This window comes from Eschrichtius robustus, chromosome 12 (genome assembly GCF_028021215.1).
Source record: "Eschrichtius robustus isolate mEscRob2 chromosome 12, mEscRob2.pri, whole genome shotgun sequence".
Taxonomy (NCBI): domain Eukaryota; kingdom Metazoa; phylum Chordata; class Mammalia; order Artiodactyla; family Eschrichtiidae; genus Eschrichtius; species Eschrichtius robustus.
Window position 1 is genome coordinate 83,349,856 of NC_090835.1, and position 19,839 is coordinate 83,369,694.

At 39.5% G+C, this 19,839-nt stretch overlaps 1 protein-coding gene across 2 annotated transcripts in view; it reads left to right on the forward strand.

The window, feature by feature from the left end:
- EFHC1 (EF-hand domain containing 1) overlaps nucleotides 1-19,839 on the forward strand; it is a 62,155-nt gene that overhangs the window by 34,662 nt on the left and 7,654 nt on the right. For both annotated transcript variants that reach the window (XM_068557572.1, XM_068557573.1), the window contains 3 exons: nucleotides 2,023-2,163; nucleotides 10,224-10,437; nucleotides 10,787-10,934. In XM_068557572.1, coding sequence (XP_068413673.1) covers nucleotides 2,023-2,163; nucleotides 10,224-10,437; nucleotides 10,787-10,934 — 503 coding nt within the window. The remainder of the gene's footprint in view (nucleotides 1-2,022; nucleotides 2,164-10,223; nucleotides 10,438-10,786; nucleotides 10,935-19,839) is intronic.

The following is a 19,839-nucleotide window of genomic DNA, read 5'->3' on the forward strand; positions in this document are numbered from 1 at the left end:
GCTCATCTGCCGTGGAGCTGGCCTCTGAAGGATGAGGGACTCTAAGACTTTGTGTGTGCGTGCATAATTAAGAAAGCCTGGGCAGAAACTCTGGAAGGTGGGTCATACGAACAGGAGTGTCTAGGCGTGATAATGTCCACAGTCAGAGGAATGGCTCTCGTTTAGAACAGGACCCAGACGGTAGCTTGGAGCATGAAAAGCATGGTGCCAGGACCACAGGCACAGGGGCTGATATTTAGAGAAAGTCTTTATTCCAAGCAGAGAAAATGAGATGCAACTTGGGAAAAATAGGTAGAAACCTGTTAAAACAAAAGGAATTTGAGAGGAAGGTGCTCAGAAACTTACCTGCCTATTTTAAAACTCCTTAACCTCCCCCCACACCCCCCAACCAGGCTGCTCTCACTGTATATTGATATTAGACTCCACCACTGTGCATTTCCGCCCACCTCCAGAGTAAGTCAGAGCTTAGCATGCAGTATCGCACCCAAAGTCCCTCTGTCCATGGCAACTGTGTATATTCACTGAGTAGTGGTTTTGCATTTGGAGCAAATTAAGTCATCGTCCATCTACTGGATCCGTTAGTCATATTCCAACCATGAAGATCACATTAACTACAGCCCAGGAAGTGGGTGAAGGATCAGTGTTCTAAGCACCCCACCTTGGACGAAAATAGCAGAGTCCCTGGTTTCTGAGGGAGTCCTTTGTTGCAGATGGAGCAGGGCTCATATAGACTAATTTGTTAAAGTCCCTGAATACAATATATTAAAAGATTTGGGGAGGGTATCTACTAGTAAAAGCGTGGTACAAGCTAGTTTGCTGAGAAAGCATAGCAGAAAGGAGTCAGAGAAAAAGAACTCAGCTGCAGTCCGCCTAGCATTGATGAGAGGGAGGAAAACAACCTCTGAACTACTTAAGTTTTTAGACAAACAGATCTTAGCATCCTATAGTGGTGCTTTCAGCCCTTCATGGAACCTAAATGAAAAATATAAGTTCATCCTAAACTTTCACACTCACCAAATAACCTTTGCATCTGGAATTTAGTTCCATGAGTTTGCTCCTTCACTAGGAAAGGGGAATCCTGTGTGGACAGGGGGGTGTGAGTTCTCAGTGAAGTATGGCTGTCATTCTCTTAGGCAAAAATGAAGAAATAAAAATAGGGACTTCCCTGGTGGCGCAGTGGTTAAGAATCCGCCTGCCAATGCAGGGGACATGTGTTCGAGCCCTGGTCTGGGAAGGTCCCACATGCCGTGGAGCAACTAAGCCCGTGCACCACAACTACTGAGCCTGCGCTCTAGAGCCCATGAGCCACAACTACTGAAGCCCATGCGCCCAGAGCCCGTGCCCCGCAACAAAGAGAAGCCACTGCAATGAGAAGCCCATGCACTGCAACAAAGAGTAGCCCCCACTCGCCGCAGCTAGAGAAAGCCCGCGTGCAGCAACGAAGACCCAACGCAGCCAAAAATAAATAAATAAAATTTAAAAAAGTTTTTAAAAAGAAATAAAAATATTAGAAATACGGAGGTAAATCGGAAGTAAGTAGCATGAACCAAGTCCTGACACCCCCACCCTACCCCCACCTCCGACACACACACGTGCCCACTTTGGGTGAATTGAGAAAACAGTTTCCAGATCTGCCAGGCTGAGACCCACACCCCAGACAAAGAAGTCACAGACCCTTGGGCTTCACCGTGCTGGAGGGCCACAGGGGCCAGGACTGGGGCTGGGAGCAGGGCCAGGCTCTGCTTTGGCAGTAAGGGGTCAGTGGACATCAGTGATAGATTAAATCCAGCCCCGAGTGTTACTGTGTAGCATCATCAGTCACTTGTATGCGCAGTGATCGTGGTGTAAAATCTATAAAGAGGAATGGAATATGTGATATGTTATTTTTTCTGATTACATTTGTATATGTAGAAATTGCTTTTAAATAAATGTTTTCTAGATTTTAAAAAGAAACTTACAGTTACCTTTAATTTTTAGAACAAGGAGCATCTGCTTTATTTCTTGCTTCCTGTGTTTCTTCAGGAATTACCTCCCTATAACGGTTATGGACTAGTTGAAGACTCTGCTCAGAATTGCTTTGCGCTCATTCCAAAAGCTCCAAAAAAAGATGTTATTAAAATGCTGATGAATGAGAACAAGGTGCTTCGCTATTTGGCTGCACTGGTGAGGACAATTTTTATATCCTAAGATTCTGTTCTGTGTCAGTACTGTGCACAGTTGTCCGTTTTGTCTGTAAGCTCTAGAGTAACAGCTGCCAGAGGTATGTGTTTATTTAAACAACCACTGGCTCCAACCTTCAGGCAGGTTGGATAGTATTAAGTATGGTGCCCCTGAACCAAGACCCAGCTCAAGTCCTATCTGCCCTCACAGTCTTTCTTAAATCATTAATCTCTCTATCCCTCAAATTTTGACAGGCATTTTGGCCTTTTTTATTAAGCAATTATGAAAGCCTGACTTACATTCAAATTATCTATTTGTGTGCCTTTCCAGTGAACTGTGATTTTCTTGAGGGTAGGGACCATGTCTTACTAATTTTTATCATTGGTGATATCTAGCTTGATGTATTTTATATTCATTAAATGTAACAAATGGAATCATACTAATTTAATAGATGTGAACTTTGAGAGGTCATGTGGCTAGTGGCTAAGAGGTTTGGAAACAGACATGAATTCAAATCCTGAGTGTTCCACTCACTGGCTGAATTACCTGAAGCAAATTACTGATAAGAATTCAAAGGATAATGTCTTTAAAAGTAGAAAAAAATGCAGAAATAGAAATATAAGCATTTTATTTAGAAATATAGACATAAATAGGAGAAATTGAAATAAGTTACTCTGGGAATAGAAATGTATTTGAAAAAATAGAAATTAAATGAGAACATAGTTGACTAATGTATTTTTTAAATATTGAAAAAGCTTTGAAACAAGGGAGTTCTAGCAAATTCTAGGTCAACTAGGACACTCCATACGTTAAGAATTCTGATTAATGAAGGTTTTGCATTGTTGCTAAGTTCTTTGAGTTACTGTTAAAGTTCAAGAGGTTTGTTGAATTATGACATAGTAACTATGAACTCCTTGAGGGCAGGAGTCATGCCTCTTTAGACTTTGTAGGCACTCAATAACTGTTGGATGAATGGGTAAATGAATTTATTTACACATACACTATCTGTGAGTCAGGCAATATAATATACTCATTTTATGTTTCAAAACATAAGAATCAGAGAAGCTAATTGGTGTGTCCCAGGTCTTACTGCTTAGACAGAGGCAGGACTAGGACTCAACCTAACGAAAAATATAATTCGAAAAGGTACATGCACCCCAATGTTCATAGCAGCACTATTTACAATAGGCAGGACATGGAAGCAACCTAAATGTCCATCGACAGATGAATGGATAAAGAAGTTGTGGCATATGTATGTATGTATGTATGTATATACACACACACACAGACACACATACATACATACAATGGACTATTACTCAGCCCTAAAAAAGAATGAAATAATGCCACTTGCAGCAACATGATGGACCTGGAGATTATGATACAGTAGAATTTCAATGAACAAATGGAGAAGAGAAGAGTGCAATAGAAAATTACCATTAAGCACACACCGCAGCAGTACTTGTTGCTGACAAGGTCCATCAACGGATGCTAAAATTAGTGGGAAAACCTTTGAGGAGAAACAAGATTTTCATGGTTTCAGAGTATCTCCTCAAGATATTTACTAACTGCAAAGGGAAAGATGGTAACTTTACAGGGGAGAAACCCACCAGGCATCTTCTTAACCAAGTGATCAAGTTCAACATCACCAATAAAAAGATGTTTTGTTATCATGAACTCCTTGATATGCACAGAGAAGGACGTGGTTTTTTTTTTTTTCCTGTGATATTTTTGCCAAAGATGCAAAAGTGAGATTCATGAGGGACAGTCAACAAAATAATTGACCAGTACTCATGTCAGGGTCATGAAAGACCAGAGCAGACTGAGGAACTGTCACAAATTGGATGAGATTAAAGAGAAATAACAACTAATGCAGTATAGGATCCTGAAACAGAGAAAGAACATAAGTGGAAAACAGGTGAAATTTGAATAAGGACAGTAGTTTATTTAAAGCATTATACCATCATCTTCTGGGTTTGATAATTGTGCTATGGTTATGTAAGATATTACTGTTAGGTGAGGCTTGGTGATGGGCTTATGAGAATTCTCAACTATGCAACTTTTCTGTAAGTCTGATAAACTTAGTTCAAAATAAAATGGCAAAAACAATTTTTAAAAAAGTTTTAAATACTCCTTCCTGCCAGGGTGAGCTGTTGCCCCCAGCCCCCTTGCACACCTGAGCCTGTAGTCCTGCTCAGAACTTTATTTTCTTCTAAGTGTGATGGGGATCCTCTGGAGGTTTGAGAGGAGAGGAAGGATGTGATTTTATTTTTATTTCTTGTTTGTTTAAAAAAAATTTTTATTATAAGGGTGTTCAACGAAAAAAGTTTGGAGACTGTCAGATAGGGAATGGTATGAGGAAATTATTTTACCAAGAGGAAATTCAATGACTTTCTCTACTAAATGAGAAATGACACAAATAATTCCATGGTCTGAATGAGAAGGTGTGTGCTGAAATTGTAATGTGAGAGGATTTTAGTCAAGAATAAACATGTCTGTATTTAGGCTTGTTCTGTCTGGAATTTGTTTCTTGGTGATTTGATTTAGGAAAAGTCTTATCAACAACGTAGTTTCTCAGAATCACTTTCTTTTTTTTTTTTTTTTTTTCAGCACACCACCATCCCCACCCCACCGCAGTTTTCCCCCCTTGGTGTCCATATGTCCATTCTCTACATCTGTGTCTCAACTTCTGCCCTGCAAACTGGCTCATCTGTACCATTTTTCTAGGTTCCACATACATGCATTAATATACGATATTTGTTTTTCTCTTTCTGACTTACTTCACTCTGTATGACAGTCTCTAGATCCATCCACGTCTCAACAAATGACTCAATTTCGTTCCTTTTTATGGCTGAGTAATATTCCATTGTATATATGTACCACATCTTCTTTATCCATTCGTCTGCTGATGGGCATTTAGGTTGCATCCATGACCTGGCTATTGTAAATAGTGCTACAATGAACGTTGTGGTGCATGTGTCTTTTTGAATTATGGTTTTCTCTGGGTATATGCCCAGTAGTGGCATTGCTGGGTCATATGGTAATTCTATTTTTAGTTTTTTAAGGAACCTCCATATTGTTCTCCATAGTGGCTGTATCAATTTACATTCCCACCAACAGTGCAAGAGGGTTCCCTTTTCTCCACACCCTCTCCAGCATTTGTTGTTTGTAGATTTTCTGATGATGCCCATTCTAACAGGAGTGAGGTGATACCTCATTGTAGTTTTGATTTGCATTTCTCTAATAATTAGTGATGTTGAGCAGCTTTTCATGTGCTTCGTGGCCGTCTGTATGTCTTCTTTGGAGAAATGTCTATTTAGGTCTTCTGCCCATTTTTGGATTGGGGTGTTTGTTTCTTTAATATTGAGCTGAATGAGCTGTTTATATATTTTGGAGATTAATCCTTTGTCCGTTGATTCGTTTGCAAATATTTTCTCCCATTCTGAGGGTTGTCTTTTCGTCTTGTTTATGGTTTCCTTTGCTGTGCAAAAGCTTTGACGTTTCATTAGGTCCCACTTGTTTATTTTTGTTTTTATTTCCATTACTCTAGGAGGTGGATCAAAAAAGATCTTGCTGTGATTTATGTCAAAGAGTGTTCTTCCTATGTTTTCCTCTAAGAGTTTTATAGTGTCCAGTCTTAGATTTAGGTCTCGAATCCATTTTGAGTTTATTTTTGTATATGGTGTTAGGGAGTATTCTAATTTCATTCTTTTACATGTAGCTGTCCAGTTTTCCCAGCACCACTTATTGAAGAGACTGTCTTTTCTCCATTGTATATCTTTGCCTCCTTTGTCATAGATTAGTTGACCATAGGTCCTTGGGTTAATCTCTGGGCTTTCTATCTTGTTCCATTGATCTATGTTTCTGTTTTTGTGCCAGTACCATATTGTCTTGATTACTGTAGCTTTGTAGTAGAGTCTGAAGTCAGGGAGTCTGATTCCTCCAGCTCCATTTTTTTGCCTCAAGACTGCTTTGGCTATTCGGGGTCTTTTGTGTCTCCATACAAATTTTAAGATGATTTGTTCTAGCTCCGTAAAAAATGCCATTGGTAATTTGATAGGGATTGCATTGAATCTGTAGATTGCTTTGGGTAGTATACTCATTTTCACAATGTTGATTCTTCCAATCCAAGAACATGGTATATCTCTCCATCTGTTGGTATCATCTTTAATTTCTTTCATCAGTGTCTTATAGTTTTCTGCATACAGGTCTTTTGTCTCCCTAGGTAGGTTTATTCCTAGGTATTTTATTCTTTTTGTTGCAATGGTAAATGGAAGTGTTTCCATAATTTCTCTTTCAGATTTTTCATCATTAGTGTATAGGAATGCAAGAGATTTCTGTGCATTAATTTTGTATCCTGCAACTTTACCATATTCATTAATTAGCTCTAGCAGTTTTCTGGTGCCAGTTTTAGGATTCTCTATGTATAGTATCATGTCATCCGCAAACAGTGACAGTTTTACTTCTTCTTTTCCAATTTGTATTCCTTTTATTTCTTTTTCTTCTCTGATTGCCGTGGCTAGGACTTCCAGAACTATGTTGAATAATAGTGGTGAGCGTGGACATCCTTGTCTCGTTCCTGATCTTAGAGGAAATGCTTTCAGTTTTTCACCATTGAGAATGATGTTTGCTGTGGGTTTGTCATATATGGCCTTTATTATGTTGAGGTAGGTTCCCTCTATGCCCACTTTCTGGAGAGTTTTTATCATAAATGGGTGTTGAATTTTGTCAAAAGCTTTTTCTGCATCTATTGAGATGATCATATGGTTTTTCTTCTTCAATTTGTTAATATGGTGTATCACATTGATTGATTTGTGTATATTGAAGAATCCTTGCATCCCTGGGATAAATCCCACTTGATCGTGATGTATGATCCTTTTAATGTGTTGTTGGATTCTGTTTGCTAGTATTTTGTTGAGGATTTTTGCATCTATATTCATCAGTGATATTGGTCTGTAATTTTCTTTTTTTGTAGTGTCTTTGTCTGGTTTTGGTATCAGGGTGATGGTGGCCTCATAGAATGAGTTTGGGAGTGTTCCTTCCTCTGCAATTTTTTGGAAGAGTTTGAGAAGGATAGGTGTTAGCTCTTCTCTAAATGTTTGATAGAATTCACCTGTGAAGCCATCTGGTCCTGGACTTTGGTTTGTTGGAAGATCTTTAATCACAGTTTCAATTTCATTACTTGTGATTGGTCTGTTCATATTTTCTGTTTCTTCCTGGTTCAGTCTTGGAAGGTTATACCTTTCTAAAAATTTGTCCATTTCTTCCAGGTTGTCCATTTTATTGGCATAAAGTTGCTTGTAGTAGTCTCTTAGGATGCTTTGTATTTCTGCGGTGTCTGTTGTAACTTCTCCTTTTTCATTTCTGATTTTATTGATTTGAGTCCTCTCCCTCTTTTTCTTGATGAGTCTGGCTAATGGCTTATCAATTTTGTTTATCTTCTCAAAGAACCAGCTTTTAGTTTTATTGATCTTTGCTATTGTTTTCTTTGTTTCTATTTCATTTATTTCTGCTCTGATCTTTATGATTTCTTTCCTTCTGCTAACTTTGGGTTTTGTTTGTTCTTCTTTCTCTAGTTTCTTTAGGTGTAAGGTTAGATTGTTTACTTGAGATTTTTCTTGTTTCTTTAGGTAGGCTTGTATAGCTATAAACTTCCCTCTTAGAACTGCTTTTGCTGCATCCCATAGGTTTTGGGTCGTCGTGTTTTCATTGTCATTTGTCTCTAGGTATTTTTTGATTTCCTCTTTGATTTCTTCAGTGATCTCTTGGTTATTTAGTAACGTATTGTTTAGCCTCCATGTGTTTGTCTTTTTTACGTTTTTTTCCCTGTAATTCATTTCTAATCTCATAGCGTTGTGGTCAGAAAAGATGCTTGATATGATTTCAATTTTCTTAAACTTACTGAGGCTTGATTTGTGACCCAAGATGTGATCTATCCTGGAGAATGTTCCGTGCACACTTGAGAAGAACGTGTAATCTGCTGTTTTTGGATGGAATGTCCTATATATATCAATTAAATCTATCTGGTCTATTGTGTCATTTAAAGCTTCTGTTTCCTTATTTATTTTCATTTTGGATGATCTGTCCATTGGTGTAAGTGAGGTGTTAAAGTCCCCCAGTATGATTATGTTACTGTCAATTTCCTCTTTTATAGCTGTTAGCAGTTGCCTTATGTATTGAGGTGCTCCTGTGTTGGGTGCATATATATTTATAATTGTTATATCTTCTCCTTGGATTGATCCCTTGATCATTATGTAGTGTCCTTCCTTGTCTCTTGTAACATTCTTTATTTTAAAGTCTATTTTATCTGATATGAGTATAGCTACTCCAGCTTTCTTTTGATTTCCATTTGCATGGAATATCTTTTTCCATCCCCTCACTTTCAGTCTGTATGTGTCCCTAGGTCTAAAGTGGGTCTCTTGTAGACAGCATATATATGGGTCTTGTTTTTGTATCCATTCAGCCAGTCTATGTCTTTTGGTTGGGGCATTTAATCCATTCACGTTTAAGGTAATTATCGATATGTATGTTCCTATGACCATTTTCTTAATTGTTTTGGGTTTGTTTTTGTAGGTCCTTTTCTTCTCTTGTGTTTCCCACTTAGAGAAGTTCCTTTAGCATTTGTTGTAGAGCTGGTTTGGTGGTGCTGAATTCTCTTAGCTTTTGCTTGTCTGTAAAGCTTTTGATTTCTCCATCAAATCTAAATGAGATCCTTGCCGGGTAGAGTAATCTTGGTTGTAGGTTCTTCCCTTTCATCACTTTAAGTATATCATGCCACTCCCTTCTGGCTTGTAGAGTTTCTGCTGAGAAATCAGCTGTTAACCTTATGGGAATTCCCTTGTATGTTATTTGTCGTTTTTCCCTTGCTGCTTTCAATAATTTTTATTTGTCTTTAATTTTTGCCACTTTGATTACTATGTGTCTCGGCGTGTTTCTCCTTGGGTTTATCCTGTATGGGACTCTCTGCGCTTCCTGGACTTGGGTGGCTATTTCCTTTCCCATGTTAGGGAAGTTTTCGACTATAATCTCTTCAAATATTTTCTCTGGTCCTTTCTCTTTCTCTTCACCTTCTGGGACCCCTATAATGCGAATGTTGTTGCGTTTAATGTTGTCCCAGAGGTCTCTTAGGCTGTCTTCATTTCTTTTCATTCTTTTTTCTTTAGTCTGTTCCGCAGCAGTGAATTCCACCATTCTGTCTTCCAGGTCACTTATCCGTTCTTCTGCCTCAGTTATTCTGCTATTGATTCCTTCTAGAGTAGTTTTTATTTCGGTTATTGTATTGGTCATCTCTGTTTGTTCTTTAATTCTTCTAGGTCTTGGTTAATCATTTCTTGCATCTTCTCAATCTTTGCCTCCATTCTTATTCCGAGGTCCTGGATCATCTTCACTATCATTATTCTGAATTCTTTTTCTGGAAGGTTGCCTATCTCCACTTCATTTAGTTGTTTTTCTGGGGTTTTTTCTTGTTCCTTCATCTGGTACATAGCCCTCTGCCTTTTCATCTTGTCTATCTTTCTGTAACTGTCCAGAATCACTTTCAACTCTATGACAGTATATTACTCCTTCCTCCCTTCTTAAATTTTCTTTTTTAAATTATGTATAAAAATGGATTTGTTTAAAGGCGTAAGCTTTGCATAATCACTTTAGTGTCCTCGACGTTGAACATAACGTCAGCCACGAGGTTTCAAACTGGCAGCCTGTGGACAGAATGCAGCCCATATGTTTTCTTTGGCCTGCCTGGTGCTTTTAAAGAGTTGAAGTCAACATTTTAAAGTCAGGGTTTTTATATAGTAATCCAGATTTCTGTTTTCTCATGAAAAATTAGATCTAGCAACATTGGGCCTATATTCATTCCCACAATCAAGTGGAGGTGAGTTGGGGCAGCCTCCCTTAGATGAGGTATATCCTTTCCCGGCCCCCCGAGCCCCACCCCATACTGTTCATTTATATTATACTTCATATGTTAGGTTTATATTGTACCCTAGTCCCTGTAGATATTTCAGTTTGAGGCTTTTGCATAGATCACGTACCTTCGTAATATCCTCTTTTCTTTACCTTTCCAGGAATCCCCCATCCCAGAAGACAAAGACCGCCGATTTGTCTTCTCTTATTTTCTAGCCACTGACATGATCAGTATCTTTGAGCCTCCTGTTCGCAATTCTGGTATCATTGGGGGCAAGTATCTTGGCAGAACTAAAGTTGTCAAACCAGGCTCCTCAGTGGAAAACCCCATCTATTATGGCCCCAGTGACTTCTTCATTGGTGCCGTGATTGAGGGTAAGTCTCAACACAGTTTAGGCTCTTTTTCTGGCCAAGCGAATGGGTTCTTCTAATTAGGAATTTAATTCAGTTAACCCTTGTAGGAAGCAGTTAGTCTGCAGTCCAGCTGTACATGTGGTATAGTGTATAAATCTCCTTTATCAATTAAACTGTAAATTGGTTGCATTTGTTGGCTGTAGATGGAGACTCTGAGCTCCCTAAACACCAAGCAAACTAGTGCATATTAGTTTAGAGAGCAACTGAAAGTTCATTTAGTCTAGGTCACAGATACACATCTGTGAATTTTTACTCTTGGTTGCCTGATAAAAACATAACCAGGCTAAGTGTATTTCTACCCTTTCCCCAGTGTTTGGCCACCGGTTTGTCATCCTTGATACAGACGACTGTGTTCTGAAATACATGGAGAGCAATGCTGCCCAGTATTCACCAGAAGCACTCCTGTCAATTCAGAACCGTGGTCGAAAGCAAGAAGCTCCTGCACCAGAATTGGACAAGTATGTTTGACCATCTAAGGTCCATTTTGGCTTTGGCACAATGAGATATTCAGGAAGCAGTTCTTAAAATGAATGGATAATCACATTGTAGATTTCCAGATTTCCCTCACCAGTGGAAGGTCTTAGACGTACATAGGTTACCTGGGTCTAACATAATAACTAGTAACTTAGAACTTTTTCAACTTCATATATTTAGCAAATAATTATTGAGTGCCTTGTATGTATCAGACACTATCACTAGGCCCTTAGGCTTTTATCAGTAAACAAAATAGACCAGAAGTTGCTGCCCTCATGGAGTTGACCCTCTAAGCAGTGGGAGATAGCTAATAAACAGCACCAGTAAGTTAGTTATTACAGTGTGTTGGGTGATGAGTGCTGTGGGGAAGTGGAGCAAAACAAGAGTGATAAGGGTTCTGGAAGGTGGGGGTGGGTTGCAGTTGGTTGGGGGAGGTGGTCACACCTTGGGGAGGTGGTCACACCTTGTGAAGGTGGCACTGAGCAGACACTTGAAGGTAAAGGAGTCAGCTGCGTGGACGTGTGGAGGAAGAGCTTTCCAGGAAGAGGGAGCAGTGAGTGCTAAGACCCTATAAGTATGAGCAAACCCGGAGCACACAGGTAACACTGGCAAGAAGTAGGCCGGTGAGTGGCTGCAGTGGAGGAGTGAGGAAGAGGAGCAGGAGCTGGAGTTAGAAAATTAGCAAGGGGCCAGATTGTGTAGGACCTGCTAGGTCTCTGGAAGGATGTTGGCTTTTCTCTGAGTGAAAGCGAGAGCCACTGTGGGGCTTCTGAGTAGAGGAGGGGCACGATTTGACATGTGTTTTAAAAGAAGTGGCTGTTGTGTTAAGAATAGATGCAGAGGGAGATTAGTTAGGAGAATGTGGCAGTGATCTAGGCAAGAGATGATGGTGCATGGACCAGGGTAGTATCAGTGAAGGTGGGGAGAAGCGGTCTGATTTGGGGTATATTTTAAGGTAGAGCTAATATGGATTCAGACAGATGATATAGGGGAGATAAGAGAGAGAGTAGGTAAGAATGACTAAGGTTTTTGGCCTGAGCAGCTGGAAAGGAGTTGACACCAATTGAGATGGGGAAGAAGTCCATTGTGGGTAGAGGAGGGTTTTTTTTGGCAGGGCGGGGGCGGGAGGGATTTCAGTTTTGGATATGTTAGGGAGGTTTTTTTGTTTTTGTTTTTAAATTTTTATTTAATTTTATTTATTTTTTGGCTGCATTGGGTCTTCATTGCTGCACACAGGCTTTCTCTAGTTGCGGTGAGCAGGGGCTACTCTTCGTTGCGGTGCGCAGGCTTCTCGTTGCGGTGGCTTCTTTTGTTGCAGAGCATGGACTCTAGGTGCACGGGCTTCAGTAGTTGTGGCCCGCGGGCTCAGTAGTTGTGGCTCGCGGGCTCTAGAGCACAGGCTCAGTAGTGGTGGCGCACGAGCTTAGTTGCTCCATGGCATGTGAGATCTTCCCCGACCACGGCTCCGAACCCGTGTCCCCTGCATTGGCAGGCGGATTCTTAACCACTGTGCCACCAGGGAAGTCCAGTGTACTAGGTTTAAGATACCTATTAGATATTCAAGTAGAGAGATCAAACGGGCTGTTGGATATATAAATCTGGAGCTCAGGTGAGAGGTCTGGGCTGTGGGAGTTGTGGGCATATAGATGATATTTTCAGCCATGAGACTGGGTGAAATCTCTCAGGTAGTCATTGTAGACAAAGAAGAGAGAATAGCTCCAAGGATTGCGCTCTGGGGTTCTCCAGCGCTAACAGTTGGGAAGAGAAACTGAGCAGGACAACTAGTGAGGCAGGAAGAAAGCCAAGTGGGTGTGGTGTCCTGAATCCAGGCCGTCCCCTTTTGCACAGTAGTGCGGGACTGTAAACGTGACCATGCAAACAATCTTAGCACCAATGGGAAAATTTACTGCTGTTCTGCAACTTTAAAAAATTTTTGTCAAAACATGAAAAGCTCTGATGGTTATAAATGTATAGGGAAATCAAAAATAGTAAAATTGATTTTTATTTAGTGCACTGTAATTTAAGACATTGGCAACATTGAGAATTAAAAGTGTTTTATTTCTTTATAAAAAGCATATTAAGAGTAGTTGGAACAGCGCTTGCCTTCTTGTCATATAACTTATGATACAGAGTGAACGTCTTTTCTGTGCCTCAGCAAATTGTCATATTCCTTTCCAAGTTTGGATCGACTTCCAACATTTTATTATTTTTGCTTTCAATGTTGCGAAATACATCCTAGAGTTCCTTTAATGAGTGAAATATCTCAGAGTTCTTTTAATGTGAAGTTTTTTGTTTGCTGGCATCTGGGATATCTTCATCCTTTTTTTCCTTTTTTTGGCTACATTGGGTCTTTGTTGTGGTGCGTGGGCTTCTCATTGCAGTGGCTTCTCTTGCTGCAGAGCACAGGCTCTAGGCACACGGGCTTCAGTAGTTGTGGCTCGAGGGCTCTAGAGTGCAGGCTCAGTAGTTGTGGCACACGGGCTTAGTTGCTCCAAGGCATGTGTCTTCATCCTTTTCGTTACGACCACTTCCCTCATTTATGTCAATAAGCCAGCCTTTGCTAGGGTCCTCTGCCTGCACATCGAGAGTCTCTTAAACCACAGCAGTGTCAGCATTCCCACAGTCAGCTAGTTCTTCTATAACTCCATTGTGTTTGACTTGAATTCTGCTTCTAGCTCTATCTCTTTTGGTTTCTTTGCCACACTCTCATCTTTGTTGACCAGTTCTCTCTTTCAGTTATCCATTTTTGTAAAATGTCACTTGAGTTTATCCTTTAGAGAAAAGGAGGCAACATAGCTACACACTTTGCTGTCTGTGTGTGACTTGAAAAACATGCCCAGTGATCAGTCACTGACAGACTTTCAAAGAAGTGATATGATTGTCGTTGATCGTGATGCACATCTATTATTTATGTAATGATTCATGGACTGAAAATCTGACAGTCAATTTGCACTTTAGGCAGTTACTCACAGTTACTAACTGAAATTTGAACTGTGTTGTTGAGGGACTGGGTTCTTTGACCAAATGGTGGTAAGTGAAATTCATGCATATCTGAGCCTTGAAAAGCAAGAATTGCCTGCAAATCAAGGAAGACAGTGATTCATTGTGTCACATGGGGATTTAGCAATGTGTAGGCGACACTGGGGACCTCAGTGGAGACTTCCACTGGAATAGGAGGGGCGGGAGTGGGCTTAAGAGAATGGGAGGAGAGGAATTCGAGCTTGGAAGTATAGCCCCCTCTTTTGAGGAAGTTGGTGCAAAGGGGAACAGAGAAATGGGGGAGTAGCTGGCCGGCGAAGTGGGGTCAAGAGAAGGTATTGGTGTCTTAGAATAAGATAAAGAGAAATTCAAGTTCTGGGTTAAGAAATCCATGGCTATCCTTGTTTTGATCCTCACTTTACCCCTCTTCTCTTGTGATGGGTCAGAGAGGTGAATGAGAGAAGATGCTTGAAGGTGATATGAATACAAGGGTCATGCTCTAAGGAGATACAAATCCTGTATTTGAGTAATCATTGCTAAGAATAATGAAAAGGGATCCTGAGTACTTGTCAGGCCTGAGAACTTTTTATATCAAGTGTTAGTTACAGGATGATGAAATTTGGAGTTAGCCATCTTCTTTCTCTGAGCTGGAAGATTAAAACAGTGCACAAGTGATTGGAGTATTGACTTCATCTGAAGTTCTTTTCGGGCTTGGGTCTTCATTGCTGTACACTGAACTCAGCCTAACAGATAACAGATTGCCCATAAGCCCACTCCTCTGCACAAACCCTCCCTGTGTGAAGAGCGTGAACACCCGCGTGTTCGCGTATCTTGTCCTTGTTCGGTTGACTTGCCCATCTGTGCTCTTCAGCTTCAAGAGGACCCTCCTCCCCTGCTCGATAACCCTTTTCATTCTCTCTTTTTCACTTGCAGCAATTTTTCCCATATAGGCATTTCCAAATATTCTCACTTTCTTTTCCATTTTCTTTAAGCCCCAAGCGCCTCCATATTCACTTTGCAGATGGTCTCAGACAGACCCAGTGATCCAGTGTGAGCTGCTTCTGTTTTCCTACTCTTCACCTTAGAGTGTTTCTTTACTTATCTCTTTAACCTTCTTGTCACAGCTAAGTAGCTCCCATTTCTCCAAATTTAGTTCTTTTGTGTCTGTCACCGCCTCCTCTCTGACTGCTCTCGTATCCAGATACTCTTCAGAAGTTGTTTCCTTGAGGTTACTGATTGTTTTCAAATCTAATGGTCTCTTGTCATTTATTCATTAATTGAGTGATATTGGCGCCTGCACCGCATGCCAGACTTTAATAAACATTTAGGCAGCCAGGTGAGGGAATAGGAGCTCATTGTCTAGGGCAGAGGTTGGCAGACTTTTTTGGAAAGAGTAGTAAACAATTTAGGTTTGTAGGCCATACCAGAATCTCTGTTGTAACTACACAGCTGTGCCCCCGTGGGGTGAAAGCAACCATAGACAATGTGTAAATGAGTAGGTGTAGCTGTATTTTGATTAAACTTTATTTAGAAAAACAGGCTGCCCGCTGGCTTTGGCCTCTGGGCCAACCCCCTGGTCTAGTGTTGAGCCTTTTTGATCTACATATAATGTAAATTACTCTTTACCACACCCTTTTGGAAACCCTTTCTTTTGAGTTCTAGAAAGTCAGAGTCTCTGATACTCCTCCTACTTCCCTGGAAGCTTGTTCTTTGTATCTTTTTCCTATTTCTGTCTGCTAGGTTGGTGTTTCTCAGGGTTCTGGTTTTGGTCCTCCTGTTCTCTTTCTCTGAACTCTGGACGATCTCATCGCATCGCAGAGTGTCTGAATAAGTCGCTCTCCATCCTGACGTTCTTCTGATAATCTGTTGATTATTTTGTTTTGTCGATTATTTCCTTTTCCATGCAGAAGCTTTTCAGGTTGATGTAGTCCTACTTGTTTATTTTTGTTTTTTGTTGCCTGTGCTTTTGTTGTCATATCCAAAAAATCATTGCCAAGAATAGTGTCAAGGACCTTTTTTCCTATGTTTTCTTCTAGGAGTTTTACAGTTTCAGGTCTTATGTTTAGGTCTTCAATGCATTTTGAGTTAATTTTTTTGAGTTGTATAAAATAGGGATGCAGTTTCATTCTTCCTTTCTTTTTTTTTTTTAATAGATCTTTATTGGAGTATAATTGCTTCACAATACTGTGTTAGTTTCTGTTGTACAACAAAGTTAATCAGCCATATGCATACATATATCCCCATATCCCCTCCCTCTTGAGCCTCTGTCCCACCCCTCTAGGTCGTCACAAAGCACCAAGCTGATCTCCCTGTGCTATGCTGCTGCTTCCCACTAGCTAACTGTTGTATGTCGATGCTACTCTCACTTCTCCCGAGCTTCCCCCTCCCCCCCTGCCATGTCCTCAAGCCCATTTTCTATGTCTGCGTCTTTATTCCTGCCCTGCCACTAGGTTCATCAGTACCATTTTGTTTTTAGATTGCATATATATGCGTTAGTACACAGTATATGTTTTTCTTTTTCTGACTTACTTCACTCTGTATGACAGACTCTAGGTCCATCCACCTGACTACAGGTAACTCAATTTCGTTTCTTTTTGTGGCTGAGTAATATTCCATTGTATGTATGTGCCACATCTTCTTTATCCATTCATCTGTCGATGGACATTTAGGTTGCTTCCATATCCTGGCTATTGTAAACAGTGCTTCAATGAACATTGTGGTACGTATGTCTCTTTTTGAATTATGGTTTTCTCAGGGCATATGCCCAGTAGTGGGATTGCTGGGTCATATGGTAGCTCTACTTTAGTTTTTTAAGAAACCTCTGTACTGTTCTCCATAGTGGTTGTATCAATTTACATTCCTGCCAGCAGTGCAGGAGGGTTCCCTTTTCACCACACCCTTTCCAGCATTTATTGTTTCTAGATTTTTTGATAATGGCCATTCTGACCAGTGTGAGGTGATACCTCATTGTAGTTTCGATTTGCATTTCTCTAATAATTAGTGATGTTGAGCATCTTTTCATGTGCCTCTTGGCCATCTGTATATCTTCTTTGGTGAAATGTCTATTTGGGTCTTCTACCCATTTTTTTTAATTGGATTGTTTGTTTTTTTGATATTGAGCTCCATGAGCTGTTTGTATATTTTAGAGATTAATCCTTTGTCCATTGTTTCATTTGCAAATATTTTCTCCCATTCTGAGGGTTGTCTTTTTGTCTTGTTTATGTTTTCCTTTGCTGTGCAAAAGCTTTTAAGTTTCATTAGGTCCCATTTGTTTATTTTTGTTTTTATTTCCATTTCTCTAGGAGGTGGGTCAAAAAGGATCTTGCTGTGATTTATGTCATAGAGTGTTCTGCCTACGTTTTCCTCTAAGAGTTTGATAGTGTCTGGCCTTACACTTAGGTCTTTAATCCATTTTGAGTTTATTTTTGTGTATGGTGTTAGGGAGTATTCTAATTTCATTCTTTTACATGTAGCCGTCCAGTTTTCCCAGCACCACTTACTGAAGAGGCTTTCTTTTCTCCATTGTATGTTCTTGCCTCCTTTGTCGTAAATTAGGTGACCATATGTGCGTGGGTCTATCTCTGGGCTTTCTATCCCGTACCATTGATGTATATTTCTGTTTTTGTGCCAGTACCATACTCTCTTGATTACTGTAGCTTTGTAGTGTAGTCAGAAGTCGGGAAGCCTGATTCCTCCAGCTCCGTTTTTCTTTCTCAAGATTGCTTTGGCTGTTCGGGGTCTTTTGTGTCTCCATACGAATTGTAAAATTTTTTGTTCTAATTCTGTGAAGAATGCCATTGGTCGTTTGATGGGGATTGCATTGAATCTGTAGATTGCTTTGGGTAGTATAGTCATTTTCACAATATTGATTCTTGCAATCCAAGAACATGGTATATTTCTCCATCTGTTTCTGTCATCTTTGGTTTCTTTCATTAGTGTTTTATAGTTTTCTGAGTACAAGTCTTCTGCCTCTTTAGGTAGGTTTATTCCTAGGTATTTTATTCTTTTTGTTGTGATGGTAAATGGGACTGTCTCCTTAATTTCTCTTTCTGATTTTTCATTGTTAGTGTATAGGAATGCCAGAGATTTCTGTGCATTAATTTTGTATCCTGCAACCTTACCAAGTTCATTGATTAGTTCTAGTAGTTTTCTGGTGGTAGCTTTAGGATTTTCTATGTATCATGTCATCTGCAAACAGTGACAGTTTTACTTCTTTTCCAATTTGTATTCCTTTTATTTCTTTTTCTTCTCTGATTGCCGTGGCTAGGGCTTCCAAAACTATCTTGAATAATAGTGGTGAGAGTGGACATCCTTGTCTTGTTCCTGATCTTAGTGGAAATAATTTCAGTTTTTCACCATTGAGTATGATGTTTGCTGTTGGTTTGTCATATATGGCCTTTATTATGTTGAGGTAGGTTCCCTCTATGCCCATTTTCTGGAGAGTCTTTAATCATAAATGGGTGTTGAATTTTGTCAAAAGCTTTTTCTGCATCTATTGAGATGATCATATGGTTTTTATTCCTTAATTTGTTAATATGGTGTATCACATTGATTGACTTACGTATATTGAAGAATCCTTGCATCCCTGGGATAAATCCCACTTGATCATGGTATGATCCTTTAAATATGTTGTTGGATTCTGTTTGCTAGTATTTTGTTCAGGATTTTTGCATCTATGTTCATCAGTGATATTGGTCTATAATATTCTTTTTTTGTGATATCTTTTTCTGGTTTTGGTATCAGGGTGATGGTGGCTTCGTAGAATGAATTTGGGAGTGTTCCTCCCTCTGCAATTTTTTGGAAGAGTTTGAGAAGGATCAATGTTAGCTCTTCTCTAAATGTTTGATAGAATTCGCCTGTGAAGCCATCTGGTCCTGGACTTTTGTTTATTGGAAGATTTTTAATTACAGTTTCAATTTCATTACTTGTGATAGGTCTGTTTATATTTTCTAATTCTTCCTGGTTCAGTCTTGGAAAATTGTACCTTTCCAGGAATTTGTCCATTTCTTCGTGGTTGTCCATTTTATTGGCATATAGTTGTTTGTAGTAGTCTCTTATAATCCTTTGTATTTCTGCAGTCTCAGTTGTGATTTCTCCTTTTTCATTTCTAATTTTATTGATTTGTGTCCTCTCCCTTTTTTTCTTGATGAGTCTGGCTAAGGGTTTAACAATTTTGTTTATCTTCTCAAAGAACCAGCTTTTAGTTTTATTGATCTTTGCTATTGTTTTCTTCGTTTCTATTTTATTTATTTCTGCTCTCATCTTTATGATTTCTTTCCTTCTACTGACTTTGGGTTTTCTTTATTCTTCTTTCTGTAGTTGCTTTAGTGTAGGGTTAGATTGTTTATTTGAGATTTTTCTTGTTTCTTGAGGTGAGATTGAATTGCTGTAAACTTCCCTCTTAGAACTGCTTTTGCTGCATCCCATAGGTTTTGGGTTGTCGTGTTTTCGTTGTCATTTTTTTCTGTGTATTTTTTAATTTCTTCTTTGATTTCTTCAGTGATCGCTTGGTTATTTAATAGTGCACAGTTTAGCCTTCATGTATTTGTGTTTTTACAGTTTTTTTCCTGTAATTGATTTCCAATCTCATAGTGTTGTGGTCAGAAAAGATGCTTGATATGATTTCAGTTTTCTTAAATTTTCTGAGGCTTCATTTGTGACCCAAGATGTGATCTATCCTGGAGAATCTTCCGTCTGCACTTGAGAAGAAAGTGTATTCTGCTACTTTCAGGTGGAATGTTCTTATAAATATCAATTAAACCTATCTGGTCTGTTGTGTCATTTAAAGCTTGTGTTTCCTTATTTATTTTCTGTTTGGATGATCTGTCCTTTGGTGTGAGTGGGGTGTTAAAGTCCCCTACTATTATTGTGTTACTGTCGATTTCCCCTTTCATGGTTGTTAGCATTTGC